Genomic DNA, 12,500 nt, shown 5'->3' with positions numbered 1-12,500 from the left:
GCTTTACACCAAATTGTTGCAATAATAATTGTAACCAATGTTGTAATAATATTTGAATTTTAAAGTTGTTTTACTAAGGGATTAGTTCATCCATAATTTGCCTAAAAATCTAGTCAATAGAAAATATGGTCACACTTTATTTTGTGGTCCATTTGTTGAATTTCAGTTACATTGCATCTACATGCCAACTAATTCTCAAAGACTATAAGCAGACTGTTAGGTTGAGCTTAGGGTTAGGCGAAGTTTCTTATAGTCAGTTAATGTAAATGTCCGTTGAAGGAGCAGTTTCAATAGATATTAAGCAGACAGTTTACCAATACTCAAATGGACTACAAAAATAAATAAATAAATCAATAAATCAATAAATAAATCAATAAATGAATAAATAAATAAATAAATTAATTAATAAATTAATAAATTAATAAACAAATAAATCTGTCTGTGTGTAGTATTTTCAGTATTATTAAATGATAAAAAGAAATTCCCAAATCATTTGTCACTAATATGTCAAATAAAAGATTGAAATAAAAGATATGAAATAAAGCAAGAAAAAGTATTTGCTAGAAATATATGCGAAATATTGTCTCATTTGCAAATTAAAGCAACATTTTATAGAATTGTAATATTTATATGAAGATTTCAGATGTAAAAACCTCTAAATGCTGTCTGAAATGTTCTCCTAAAATGACAATTTATCTCAACCTCCTATGTTTCTGTTCTGTTATTTCACTTGAAAGGCAATGAACAGAGCTTATCTGTCACTATAAATGTAAAATAATTTACCCTACCCACAAGAATTAAAGAAAAAAGATAATTAAAAAACTAATCAAATGATTTTGAGAGGTTTTTAGCATCTAAACTCTTCATACATAAATATTTTTAATTCTCAGCTTGATCAATCAACTGGTGAAATATGTTGATATCTGATTTTTTTCAGCCTATTATCTTAACTTAAAACAAAGCCTATAAAGCCTCTTTTGTCTCTGCATAAATTAACATAAGCTTCAAGACTCGTTCAAAAGCTCAAAAATGAGTATCCCAGAAACTCCAGTCTTGTGGAGATCCGGCCGGAGCTGAAGGGCTCTTGTTTTTTGCTCCCGGATCAGAGGTCTCCAAGTCATTAATCACCGCCATCTTTTTAGCTGCCAGTCGGGACAAAAGGTGACCCTGGTTCACAATGGCTTTTGCCGTAAAGAGGCAGTTTAAGGGGGGTTAGATGTAGTTTACTGTGGATTATTTCAGCAGAGCCACACATTTATATTACAGTGCTTTTAAAGAGCTTATCTGCTGGACACGCTGAGAGCAAGACGGCCATATTGTCCCACTCGCAGTGTCGTTTATATATTTATTTTTTAAGAGGATCGAGAATCAAATTCCATTATGATTAAACCTCTTCTATTTTTGATTCAAGGGTTGACTTGTGATATTTTGTAGACTTATTTATTATTTTATTTTACCGGCTTAGATGAAGAGTGAGTCTGGGGTCAGTCGAATTAAGCGATTTAAAAAACCATATTTAATATTTAAAATGTGATTTATGCATAAATATAGTTAGTATAAATATATAAATATAGTATAAATATAGTATAAAATGTGATTTTGATTTATGCATAAATATAGTTAGTATAAATATATAAATATAGTATAAATATAGTATAAATATTAGTATAAATATAGTATTTGTATATGTTATAAAATAAATAAAATAAATAAATATATATATATATATATATATATATATATATATATATATATATATATATATATATATATATATATATATATATATATATATATATATATATATTTTTTTTTTTTTTTTTTTTTGGGGGGGGGTTTATTATAATTTTTTTTAAGATATTTTATTTTGGGTAAAGAAAAAGTGAAAATTTCCTTTACTGTTGTTTTACCTGCTACTTTAAGAACATGTTATACAACAAACAAGCCAACAATTAAATCAATTAATAAATAAAAAGTGAAGAAATGTATGTATTGCAATATTTAGTACCTTTTTAAAAATAACTAGTTGTGTTACATAGTTACTTTTTATGGTAAGTAAAGCATTACATTACTTTTGAGTTACTTTTGCTCGGCTTTTTCTTACGGGGCATGGATCTGTATGAGATTTTGCAGTTTGTTTTTATTATTATTAGTTTTTTTTTTTTTTTTTTTCAAATTTGTTGTTGTTGTTGTTCATAGAGGATTTCACCAATTAACAACACACTGTATAACCTACACCTTCATTTATCTTAAAAAAAAATTATACAGATTATCAAAAGTTTAAAGCAATGTGTTTGCCACTTTTTATTGTCTTATTTGTCAAGTAAAATCCCTTCTTCCTTTTCCTCAATTCATGGAATGAGAGACTCTGGCATGCTAATGAATCTGTCCTTGAATAATTCTCCAGTTTGATCTCACAAGGAAACAGTTTAGTGGCTAATTAGTACAAATTCAGTCTTACGAAAACTTATGTTTTTAAAAAGGAGACATGGCACCCAACCCAACCCCACCCCTAAACCCAACCATCATTGGGGGATTAAAAAATTGTACTAAATTGTACAAATGAGATCATATGAATTATGAAATCATACTAAATTAAAAAAGTTACGAATTGCTGTAAGATCGATTTATCATCTCTTAATTATACATTGTTACTACATTAATTTAAATGAATAATTAATTAATACGCATTAATAATAATTAAAAATAAATGAATAAATAATACTAATAGTCTAATTTATTAAACTCGCAATATATATTTTAAAAAAGTAACCCCAAATAATATAACTATTCTTTATGTAATTTATTACTTTGCTTATTATTTAGATATAATATTATAATATTATATAATATTCATACATTCATTCATTTTCAGTTGGCTTAGTCCCTTTATACATCAGGGGTCGCCACAGCAGAATGAACTTCCAACTTATCCGGCATATGTTTTACACAGCAAATAACAGAGTATCCATAATCACTTATTCACACATATACACTTTGGCCGTTTTAGTTTATTCAATTCACCTATGCTGCATGTCTTTGGACTGTGGGAGAAACCGGAGCAGCCAGAGGACAGTCACACAAACACAGGGAAAACATGCAAACTCCACACAGAAATGTCAACTGATTCAGCTGGCACTTCTTGATCTGAGGCGGCAGTGCTAATGACTAAGCCACAGTGTTACCCATAATATTAAATATCATTATAATATTAAATAATATTATTATGTAACTCATGTTACTTGTGATGCATTATCACTAACGTTCAAAATATATATTTGTTGGTTATCTTCAATTAATTTCTGACTGTTTTCTTCAGCGATTGGAGATGCAATCCTTACCTGTTGATGTCAGTTTCAGACACAAAATTCTTAACCACGTCCCTCTTACCGTTAGTTTGCTAAGAGTGAATGATGCACAAATAGAAAGCTCCGCCCCTATTCAATATTCTATTTCATTTGTAAGTACATCAACATACTAAAATAAGAGTCTCAGCAACTTCCTCTTCATGCCAACTTTAAGATAAATTTGTATCAGATTCTTAGTGTCCTGTTTTCTGTTTTTAGTTGCTCTTTCAGTAGATGCAGTGGATGAATGAAGTGCTGTGGTCTGAAATGTCTGGAAGCCACCCAGCATGTGGTTTAATCCATTACTGATAGTAAAGCTTGTTCTGTCAGAAACACTTGATGTGGATCAGAGCTGAAGTCCAGCAAATGAAATGATCGACGCTGAAAAAAAAAAAAAAAAAAACTCCTGGTCTTCAGTGAGTCCATCTCTCATCAGCTCCACAGTCTTCTTACAGACCGTCTGCTTTTGTGATTTAATTCTTCACACACCACCATTTTGTTTTACACTACACTACAAAGTGTGATGTAGTTACAGAGGTTTGTGTGTGTGTGTATTATTGTGTTGTGGGAAGCTCTAGTGCTGCTGTTTGCTTTGTAATGAGGATTTGGGATGAGGTTTGAATATTGAAATTACTGTGGATTGATTGATGGATTGGTTGGTTGGTTGATTAGTGGATTGATTGATTGATTGGTTGGTTGATTGAATGGTGATTGATTGATTGATAGATTGATTGGTTTGTTGTTTGGTTGGTTGATTAATGGATTTTTTGGTTGGTTAATATATCAATTGATGATTGATATATTGATTGACATCAATTGGTGAATTGAATGATGGATTGATTGGTTGGTTGGCTGATTGGTATGATTATGTGTTATTGTGTTATTGGAAGCTCTAGTGATGCTGTTTGTTTTGTAATGAGAATTTGAGATGAGGTTTAAATATTGAAATGACTGTGGATTGATTGATGGATTGGTTAGTTGGTCTTTTGATTGGTGGATTTATTGGTTGGTTGTTTGATTGGCGATTAATTGATAAATTGGTTGGTTGTTTGGTTGGTGGATTGGTAGATTGGTTGTTCGGTTGGTTGATAGATTAATTGCTGATTGATATTGATTAATGTATTAACTGGTGGATTGATTAATGGATTGATTGGTTGGTTGGTTGGTTGGTTGATTGGTAAACTGATTGATGGATTGGTTGATTGATTGATGATTTCATTGGGTAATTGATTGGTTGACTCATTTATTGACTGATCGATTGGTGGATTGTTGTTTTGTTGGTTATTCATGAATGGAGTACAGTTTGGAGTACAGTTAGTATTTATCTCTATGCTATATAGTATGATGTTCAAATTAAAACTTTAGGTTATCTGTAAAAGCAGTCTGTTTTTGTGATTTATTTCTCCACATGCCATCATTTTGTTTTACACTATGCTACAAAGTGTGATGTAGTTACAGAGGTGTGTGTGTATGTGTTATTGTGTTATAAGAAGCTCTAGTGCTGCTTTTTGCTTTGTAGTGAGGATTTGGGATGAGGTTTGAATATTAAAATGAATATTGAAATTAACGTTGATTGATGGATTGGTTGATTGGTTGGTTGGTGGATTGATTGGTTGGGTGATTAATTGATGATAGGTTGGTTGGTTGATTAGTAAATTAGTAGGTTGTTTGATTGCTGGATTTTTTTTTTTTTAATTAATTAGTTGGTTGGCTGATAGATTGGTGATTGAAATACTGATTAATGCATTCATTGGTGGATTGAATGATGGATTGGTTTATTGGTTGGGTGATTGGTAAATTGATTAATAGATTGATTGGTTGGTTGAATTATGGATTCTTTGGTTGATCGGTTAGTTGACTGATGGGTTGATTAATTGGTCAGTGGACTGATGGTTTATTGGTTATAAATGAATGGAGTACAGTTTATAAGAACATACAATCACGTTTCAGCCTTTTCCCCCTCTGTATTATTTAGTACAATGTTCCAATTAAAACTTTAGGTTTCATCTGTAAAAGTAGTCTGTCTGTTTTTGTCATTTATTTCTCCGCACACCACCATTTTGTTTAACATTATGCTACAAAGTGTGATGTAGTTACAGAGGTGTGTGTGTGTGTGTGTGTGTGTGTGTGTGTGTGTGTGTGTGTGTGTGTGTGTGTGTGTGTGTGTGTGTGTGTGTGTATGTGTGTGTGTTTGTTATAAGAAGCTCTAGTGCTGCTGTTTGCTTTGTAATGAGGATTTGTGATGAGGGTTGAATATTAATAAGGCAGACGGTGATGTCCATTAATTTTCCTTTGCACGTTCAATAATGTGTCCTTGTGTGTTGAATATAATGCAAAAAATAATAATAATAATAAATAAATATTGCTTTAATTACCTTTATGTCATTCCCATATAGATTTCTTTTGTTTAGTAAAATGGAAAAGGAGATGTTTTACTAACATCGCATATTGCAGTGTTTGTCTTTTCTGCAACATGGAGAAAGAAATGATTGGGAAATTTAATCAGATAACTTGAAAAGCATAATTTGGAAATAATAAGCAGGGTGATTTTGTTAAAAAATAATTTAGTTATTAAAAAAAATATATATATTTTTTGATTAACTAAATTACTCAACTTTTTTTTTTACATTGAATAACATTTACAATTTTATTTATAGTTAGGATTATTTATAATTTAAATATTATTATTATTATTATTACTTATAATATTTTGACTTGAGCTATGCTTTTGTGAGCCTTACCCTACAGTACAACCACTGGAATTTGAGCCACTGTTAAAAAGAAATTAATTGAAATTGTAAAATAAATATAAATAATTAGTGTTCAGCTAGTGGTAAAAATGTTTGCTTACTTTTTTTATACAAACAAACAGTGGGTCTTATCTCTTATATCAGATTTTTATTTAGTATTAAATAGTATTCTATTGGATTTAGTTCAGGTGATTGGTTGGGCCATTCTACAGCTTGATTTTCTTTCTCTGGAAGCATTTGAGAGTTTTCTTGGCTATGTTTTGCATAATTGTTTTTGCTAAAGTGTCCACTCTGGTTTCATCTTCATCATCCTGCTTAAATATATATGTTGCTAATATTTAAGGAGGGATAAATATTCTGACTTCAACAGTATTTGTTCTAATAAATTATCTACTGGAATTTTAGTGACCACTGACATTTATTTATTATTTATTATAAAGAAAGGAAGTCATATATATTTGTAGGCACATGGTGGGGAATAAATGATGGCTGTTTTAGGTAGTTGTGAGTCTCTGCAGGAGTATTGAGGCTGTGTAAAGCGCAAAGCAAACAGAAGGAACCTGCCACTAAAAATCTGCTGGCGGATCAGCGGTAAAAACACAGGGAGGAGATTCAAGTCATAAACTTTACAGCCTCAAGATTTGTTGTGCTGAATTTGATCAAAATGAATACTGCTTGCTTTTTTCCCTCAAGATGCTGCAGTGCTGCATGATATCAACCGACTGGGAGAAATAGTTTAAAGGAGTCTGCAATTCTGGCTTATTTTTAACTGTAAATTTTTTATGGTCTCATGCACACATACAAAAAAAGCTCTCTTTTTTCTAATTACACAATTTGTGGTCAGCTAGATTGTTTTATGCATATATTTTAAAATAATTAATACTTTTTGTTGTACGATGATTTTTTTTACTCTTTTTCTGTTGCTATTTTGAACATTTTTATTATTTATAGCATAACTATATTTTGAAAAAAACTTCTTTACATACTATTATAATATAAATACATAACACAAATATGATTAAAAAAAAAAGCTCTTACCTTTTCCCCTAATGGGGTCAATTAGACCTCACCACATAAAACAACCAGAATACATTTTTACTATGACCTTTTATGTGAAGCTGCTTTGACACAATCTACTTTTGCTATACAAATAAAGTTGAATTAAATTGAAATTGAATTTTTTAAAAGGTTTGTGTCAATCATGTACATATATTGTTGATGACATAAATCCCTTTAATCAAACAATTCATGTTAAACATTGAATGCAGTATTAGTGACCAAATAGCAGGGTTAAAATAATACTAAATGCAAAACATTTTTAAATTTGTAATATTTACTATCTGTATGTAATTAATGTATGACTTTGTTTAAACAAATGCCACTTAGGTGAGCATATGTTAATAAATACTCAAAAAACATTTCATATGACTAACTTTAAAATAACCATAGATTGATTGATTCGATTGGTGGGACAGTTGGTTGATTGGTTGCTGGATTGATGAATTAATTGCTTGACTGGTTAATTCATTGATTGATTTGTTGTATGGTTGATTGGTTGGTTGTAAGGTTAATTAGTTATAAGAAATTAACTATAAGAAACGTTGCAAGTACATGTCAGCTTACACTAACCCTAATCACAGTGGTTAAGTTGCATGATTGATTAGTGGATTGATTGGTTGGTTGATTGATTGGTGATTAGACGGATAGATGAATGATTAATTGATTGATTGGTTAGTTAGTTAATTGGTTGATTGGTGGATTGATTGGTTAGTTGGTTGTTTGATTGATTGTTTGATTTGTTAGTTGTTTGTTTAATTGATTGGTGGACTGGATGGTTGCTTAATGGATTGCTTGGTTTGGTTAGTTAATTAGCTGATTGATTGATTGAGTGACTGATTGATCAACATGATTGATTGATTGATTGATTGATTGATTGATTGATTGATTGATTGATTGATTGATTGATTGATTGATTGATTACTTGGTTGGATGGTTGATTAGTGGATTGATTGGTTTGTTTATTGATGGATTGGTTAATAGATTAATTGATTGGTTGGCTGTTTGGTTGGTTGGTTTATTGGTGGATAGTTTGGTTGATGGATTGTTTAGCTTTTTGGTTAATTGGTTGGTTGATTGACTGATTAATTGATATAATGTATGATGTACTTATTGGTGGATTGATTGATAGATTGGTTTGTTGGTTGAGTGATAAATCGATTAATGGTTTGTTTGGTTGGTTGTTTGATTGATGGATTCATTGGTTAATTGATCGATTGATTGATTAGTTGATTGGTTTGTTGGCTATAAATAAATGGAGTAGTTGACAAGAAAATACAATCACATGTAAATATGTGTGTTAATAATAAAGCAGCTTGACCTTGGGCAGAATCTGACGGTTTGAAGTGGCTCTTTTTTACATATGCACACTCCAAAAAAAACATCTTTTTACAGAGATTTTATATAGAGTTATTGGTTGGTTATAAATTATTGGAGTACAGTTTACAAGAAAATACAATCACCTTTTAGCCTTTTTACTTTAAGAACTGTGTGTTATTTACTTAGTATTTATGTGTGTGTTAAATAGTATAATGTTTAAAATGAAACTTCAGGTTTTATTTGCGAAAAAGCAGTTAACCTTACTGTTTTCTTATATCTGTGTGTCTCCTGCAGAATCTGATGGTCTGAAGCAGCTCTTTTCCCTCTTTCATGCTGATACTCCAGACGTGTCCGTGATGGAAGTGAAGGAACGCAGACCCTACCGCTCTCTGACCTCCAGGCGGGACACGGAGCGCCGCTACACCAGCTCATCCGCCGACAGCGAGGATGGCAAGATCAACCCTAAATCTTACAGCTCGAGTGAGACCCTCAAAGCCTTCGACCAGGACTCCAGACTGGCTTATGGCAGCCGCGTCAAAGACCTGGTGCACCATGAGGCCGACGAGTTCAGCAGACAAGGTGAGCTAGAAACACCACTGACTGATTTCTTACACTTTCCAGCTCTAAATGCAAAAAGATGGTTGGAATTAGCCTGGGTTTTCCAGTTTGGGCTCAAATTGACACACAGACTCCAATATGTTCTGCATTTACCGTGAAAGCAGTCTAGGCTAATTTGCAGAAGTGAAGCGTTATTGATGACATTATAATTTGCCTATTAAAGCATAATGCGTTTCTGATTGCTGCATGTCTCTGCTGAATTTACCTTCACCATCACCATCAGGCCTGAATTTTTCACATTTGTATGGCAGACTAACTGAACAATGTGGTAACAGTTCATTCAGAATTGAAAACTGTTACTTCTATTTTTTGTTTATCTTCTTATTATAAAGTAATATTTCTTTATTGATTTTTTTTTCTTTTTTTATACAATATTAAGATATTTACAGTTGAAACCAGAAGTTTACATAGACTCCAAAAAAGAACATAACCTTTTTTTTAATTGTCTAATGGTAAATCACACTAAATGTTTAGTATTTTAGGTCCACTAGGATTACCTAAACGATTTGCATTTGCGTAATGCCAAAATAATGGGAGAATTTTTTTTTCACTTCTAGACAGTCAAAAGTTTACATACATTTCTAGTTTTTTGCTTTGCTTTTAAACTGTTTAACTATGGTCAAATATTTTAGGTATCCTTCCACAAGCTTCTCACAATAGTTTAAAGGAATTTTGGCTCATTCCTCCTGACAGAAATGGTGTAACTGAGTCAGATTTGTTGGCTGTCTTGCTCGCACAAGCTTTTTCAACTCTGCCCTCAAATTTTCTATAGGACTGAGTCCGGGCTTTGTGATGGCCACTCCAAAATGTTTACTCTCTTGTTAATAATCTCTTGTTAGTAATTTGGCAGTATGCTTAGGATCATGGTCTTTTTGGAAGACCCATTTGTGGCCAAGTTTTAATTTCGTGGCTGGTGTCTTGAGATGTTGCTTAAGTATTTCTACATAATATTGTTTTATTATGATGCCATCTATGCTGTGAAGTGGACCAGTCCTTCCTGCAGCAAAACCGCCCCCCAACATGATGCTGCCGCCTCCCATAATACACATTTGGGATGGTGTTCCTAGGCCTGTCAGCTTTCCCCTTTGTCCTCCAAATGTAGCACTGGTCATTATGGCCGAACAGTTCTATCTTAGTTCCGTCAAACCACAGGACAAGTGTCCAAAAATAAATATTTTTCCCAGTGTAAATTTGCAAATTGTAATCTGGCTTTTTTTTTTTTTTTTTTTTTTGATTCTGACTTCCATGTTGTCACACAAGAAAGCAGTGTGTTTGAGGTTTTCCTTAAATACTATTCTACTGCCTCCAATTAACTCAAATGTTGTTAATTAGCCAATTAGAAACTTGACACCATCATCTGAGCTTTTTCAGAGGCATAATAATCTTATTGTATGTAAACTTGACTTTCAAGCAAAGTTATAACAATTTCTCAAAAAAAAAATTATCTTAATCGACAATTACTCTATAATTACTTACTCAATTTTTCTCATATTGTCAGGTACAATAGTAATACTTACTGAAACTATATATGTTTATTTACATTTTGACAAAGTATTTAAAAGCTTTATTGATCATAAATGTCTAGGGTAAGTGTTATCTCCCCTGCTGAAAAAGTAAAGGGATTACATTCATAATTATATTACATTATACATATGTACTTGTAACTGTATTTACTTATAATTATAAATGTTCCATTATTTTTTTTATGATGCCAATTCTGGTTTTGTCTATATTTTGCACAAAGTTGGGCATATTCTATATGTGCCCAACTTTGTGTGGTTCATCCAGGGTGCCATTTAAGCTAGAACCGCCACTGCCTCTATAAGTTTAAAGTAAAAAGTGAATAGAAATGAGCACAAGTGAAGACAAAAACACTGTTTCATTTGCATATAAGATTTGTTTTGAAAAATTGAGCTTAAATTTGGGTCCTGAGTGCTTGTTTGATCATTATTAAGAGGGAAAAAATGAAACATTTTAGAACATGATGATTCCTTTAAATGACCGCTATTAAAACTTTTGATGCTAAGAATGCAATTAAATCGTAATAATCCTTGATACATGACCTCTCTGCTTATTATTTGCTTTTGAAGTGTTGAAAGCTGTGCCCCTCATCATTTTACTCGCTCACTTCATATTAAAGCACATATCCATTACACATACTTGTTAACATGAGCCGAACCATCGCTATTGGGTGGAGGGGGGATCATCTCACTGACTGGAGATCTGCAGCACATCTTTCAGATACGCCTCACGGAGTGATTGCATTCCAGCAATTAACAGAGACTGCGGTGACGATTTGATCTGTCGCTAATATATTCCAGCCGCTTTGCAAAAGCAGTATCTAAAAGCGGAGAGATAAAAGGAAAGCTCAATGCGGTGTTGTAGCTCAGCCATTAGTGTGCTGGGACTTTAATGAGAGGGGGGGGGTGTCGTGAATGCTGATTCGCTCATGTCTTTTATGACCTTCTAATGTGTCCAGTTGATGGTGACCTGAAAAAATATCCACTTCCCCTCCATGAATACTAAATGCGTTGTTGCTCTCAGGCTCGCTAACTGTTATTGCGCTCGCTGTCAGGCATAAATCTACAGTTTGCAGTTAGCTCCATCTAAACGGCTTCCTCTTTCTTGTACCTTTGGCCTTCACCAGACATGAGCGCGCACTGAATGTGGTGTTGAGTGCACTCAAGTGGGTTTGAGCATTACATTTTGAATATAAACTTCTCGTTAGGCTTTCCTGGGTTGATTAAATATCAGCTGGTTTCATTTATCGAATATTCTCTGGCAATTTAGCGTCATATGAGATGACACGCTCTGTCAAAGATGTTCTGCTGTAATAAGTAGTTTTAAAATCGAATGTGCTAATGTAACTCTTTTGGCTGTATTTATCCCTGCTGCAAGTAACTGCAGTTGATAGTTTGTGTCTTGAACCCAGGGGAGTGAAGTTTACTCGCACTGTTCTCATGGCTTGTTGTTTACACTGAAAGGTATGGTTCAATACAGATCAGTATGGTACGCATTTTTTTCTGTTTCCACTATCAGTGGAAAAATAGAGAACCATACCATACCACTTTCAGGACCCTCATTACAACGCAGTGGGTAGCACGTTAAACTCAAAGCAAAAAGGTTGCTGGTTCTAGCCTCGGCTGGGTCAGTTGGCATTTCTCTGTAGAGTTTGCTTGTTTTGCTGCTTCAGTTTCCGCCATAAGTCCAAAGACATGTGTGAACTGGGTATGCTAAAATTGATCGTAGTGTATGAGTGTGTGTGAATGTTTCCCAGTGATGGGTTGCGGCTGGAAGGGCACCGCTGCGTAAAACATATGCTGGATAAGATAAGTTGGAGGTTCATTCCACTGTGGTGACTCATTTTTAATAAAGTGACTAAGCCAAAAAGAATGTCACCATACTAAGT

At 32.9% G+C, this 12,500-nt stretch overlaps 1 protein-coding gene across 31 annotated transcripts in view; it reads left to right on the top strand.

The window, feature by feature from the left end:
* tenm4 (teneurin transmembrane protein 4) overlaps positions 1-12,500 on the top strand; it is a 463,933-nt gene that overhangs the window by 106,690 nt on the left and 344,743 nt on the right. For 27 of the 31 annotated variants that reach the window (XM_073922734.1, XM_073922733.1, XM_073922731.1 and 24 more), the window contains 1 exon segment: positions 8,768-9,052. In XM_073922734.1, coding sequence (XP_073778835.1) covers positions 8,830-9,052 — 223 coding nt within the window. In that variant the 5' untranslated portion in view covers positions 8,768-8,829. 31 annotated transcript variants of the gene reach the window in all.

The sequence above is a fragment of the Danio rerio genome, chromosome 15 (genome assembly GCF_049306965.1).
Source record: "Danio rerio strain Tuebingen ecotype United States chromosome 15, GRCz12tu, whole genome shotgun sequence".
Lineage (NCBI taxonomy): Eukaryota > Metazoa > Chordata > Actinopteri > Cypriniformes > Danionidae > Danio > Danio rerio.
This window is presented reverse-complemented; position numbering and strand designations above follow the sequence as displayed.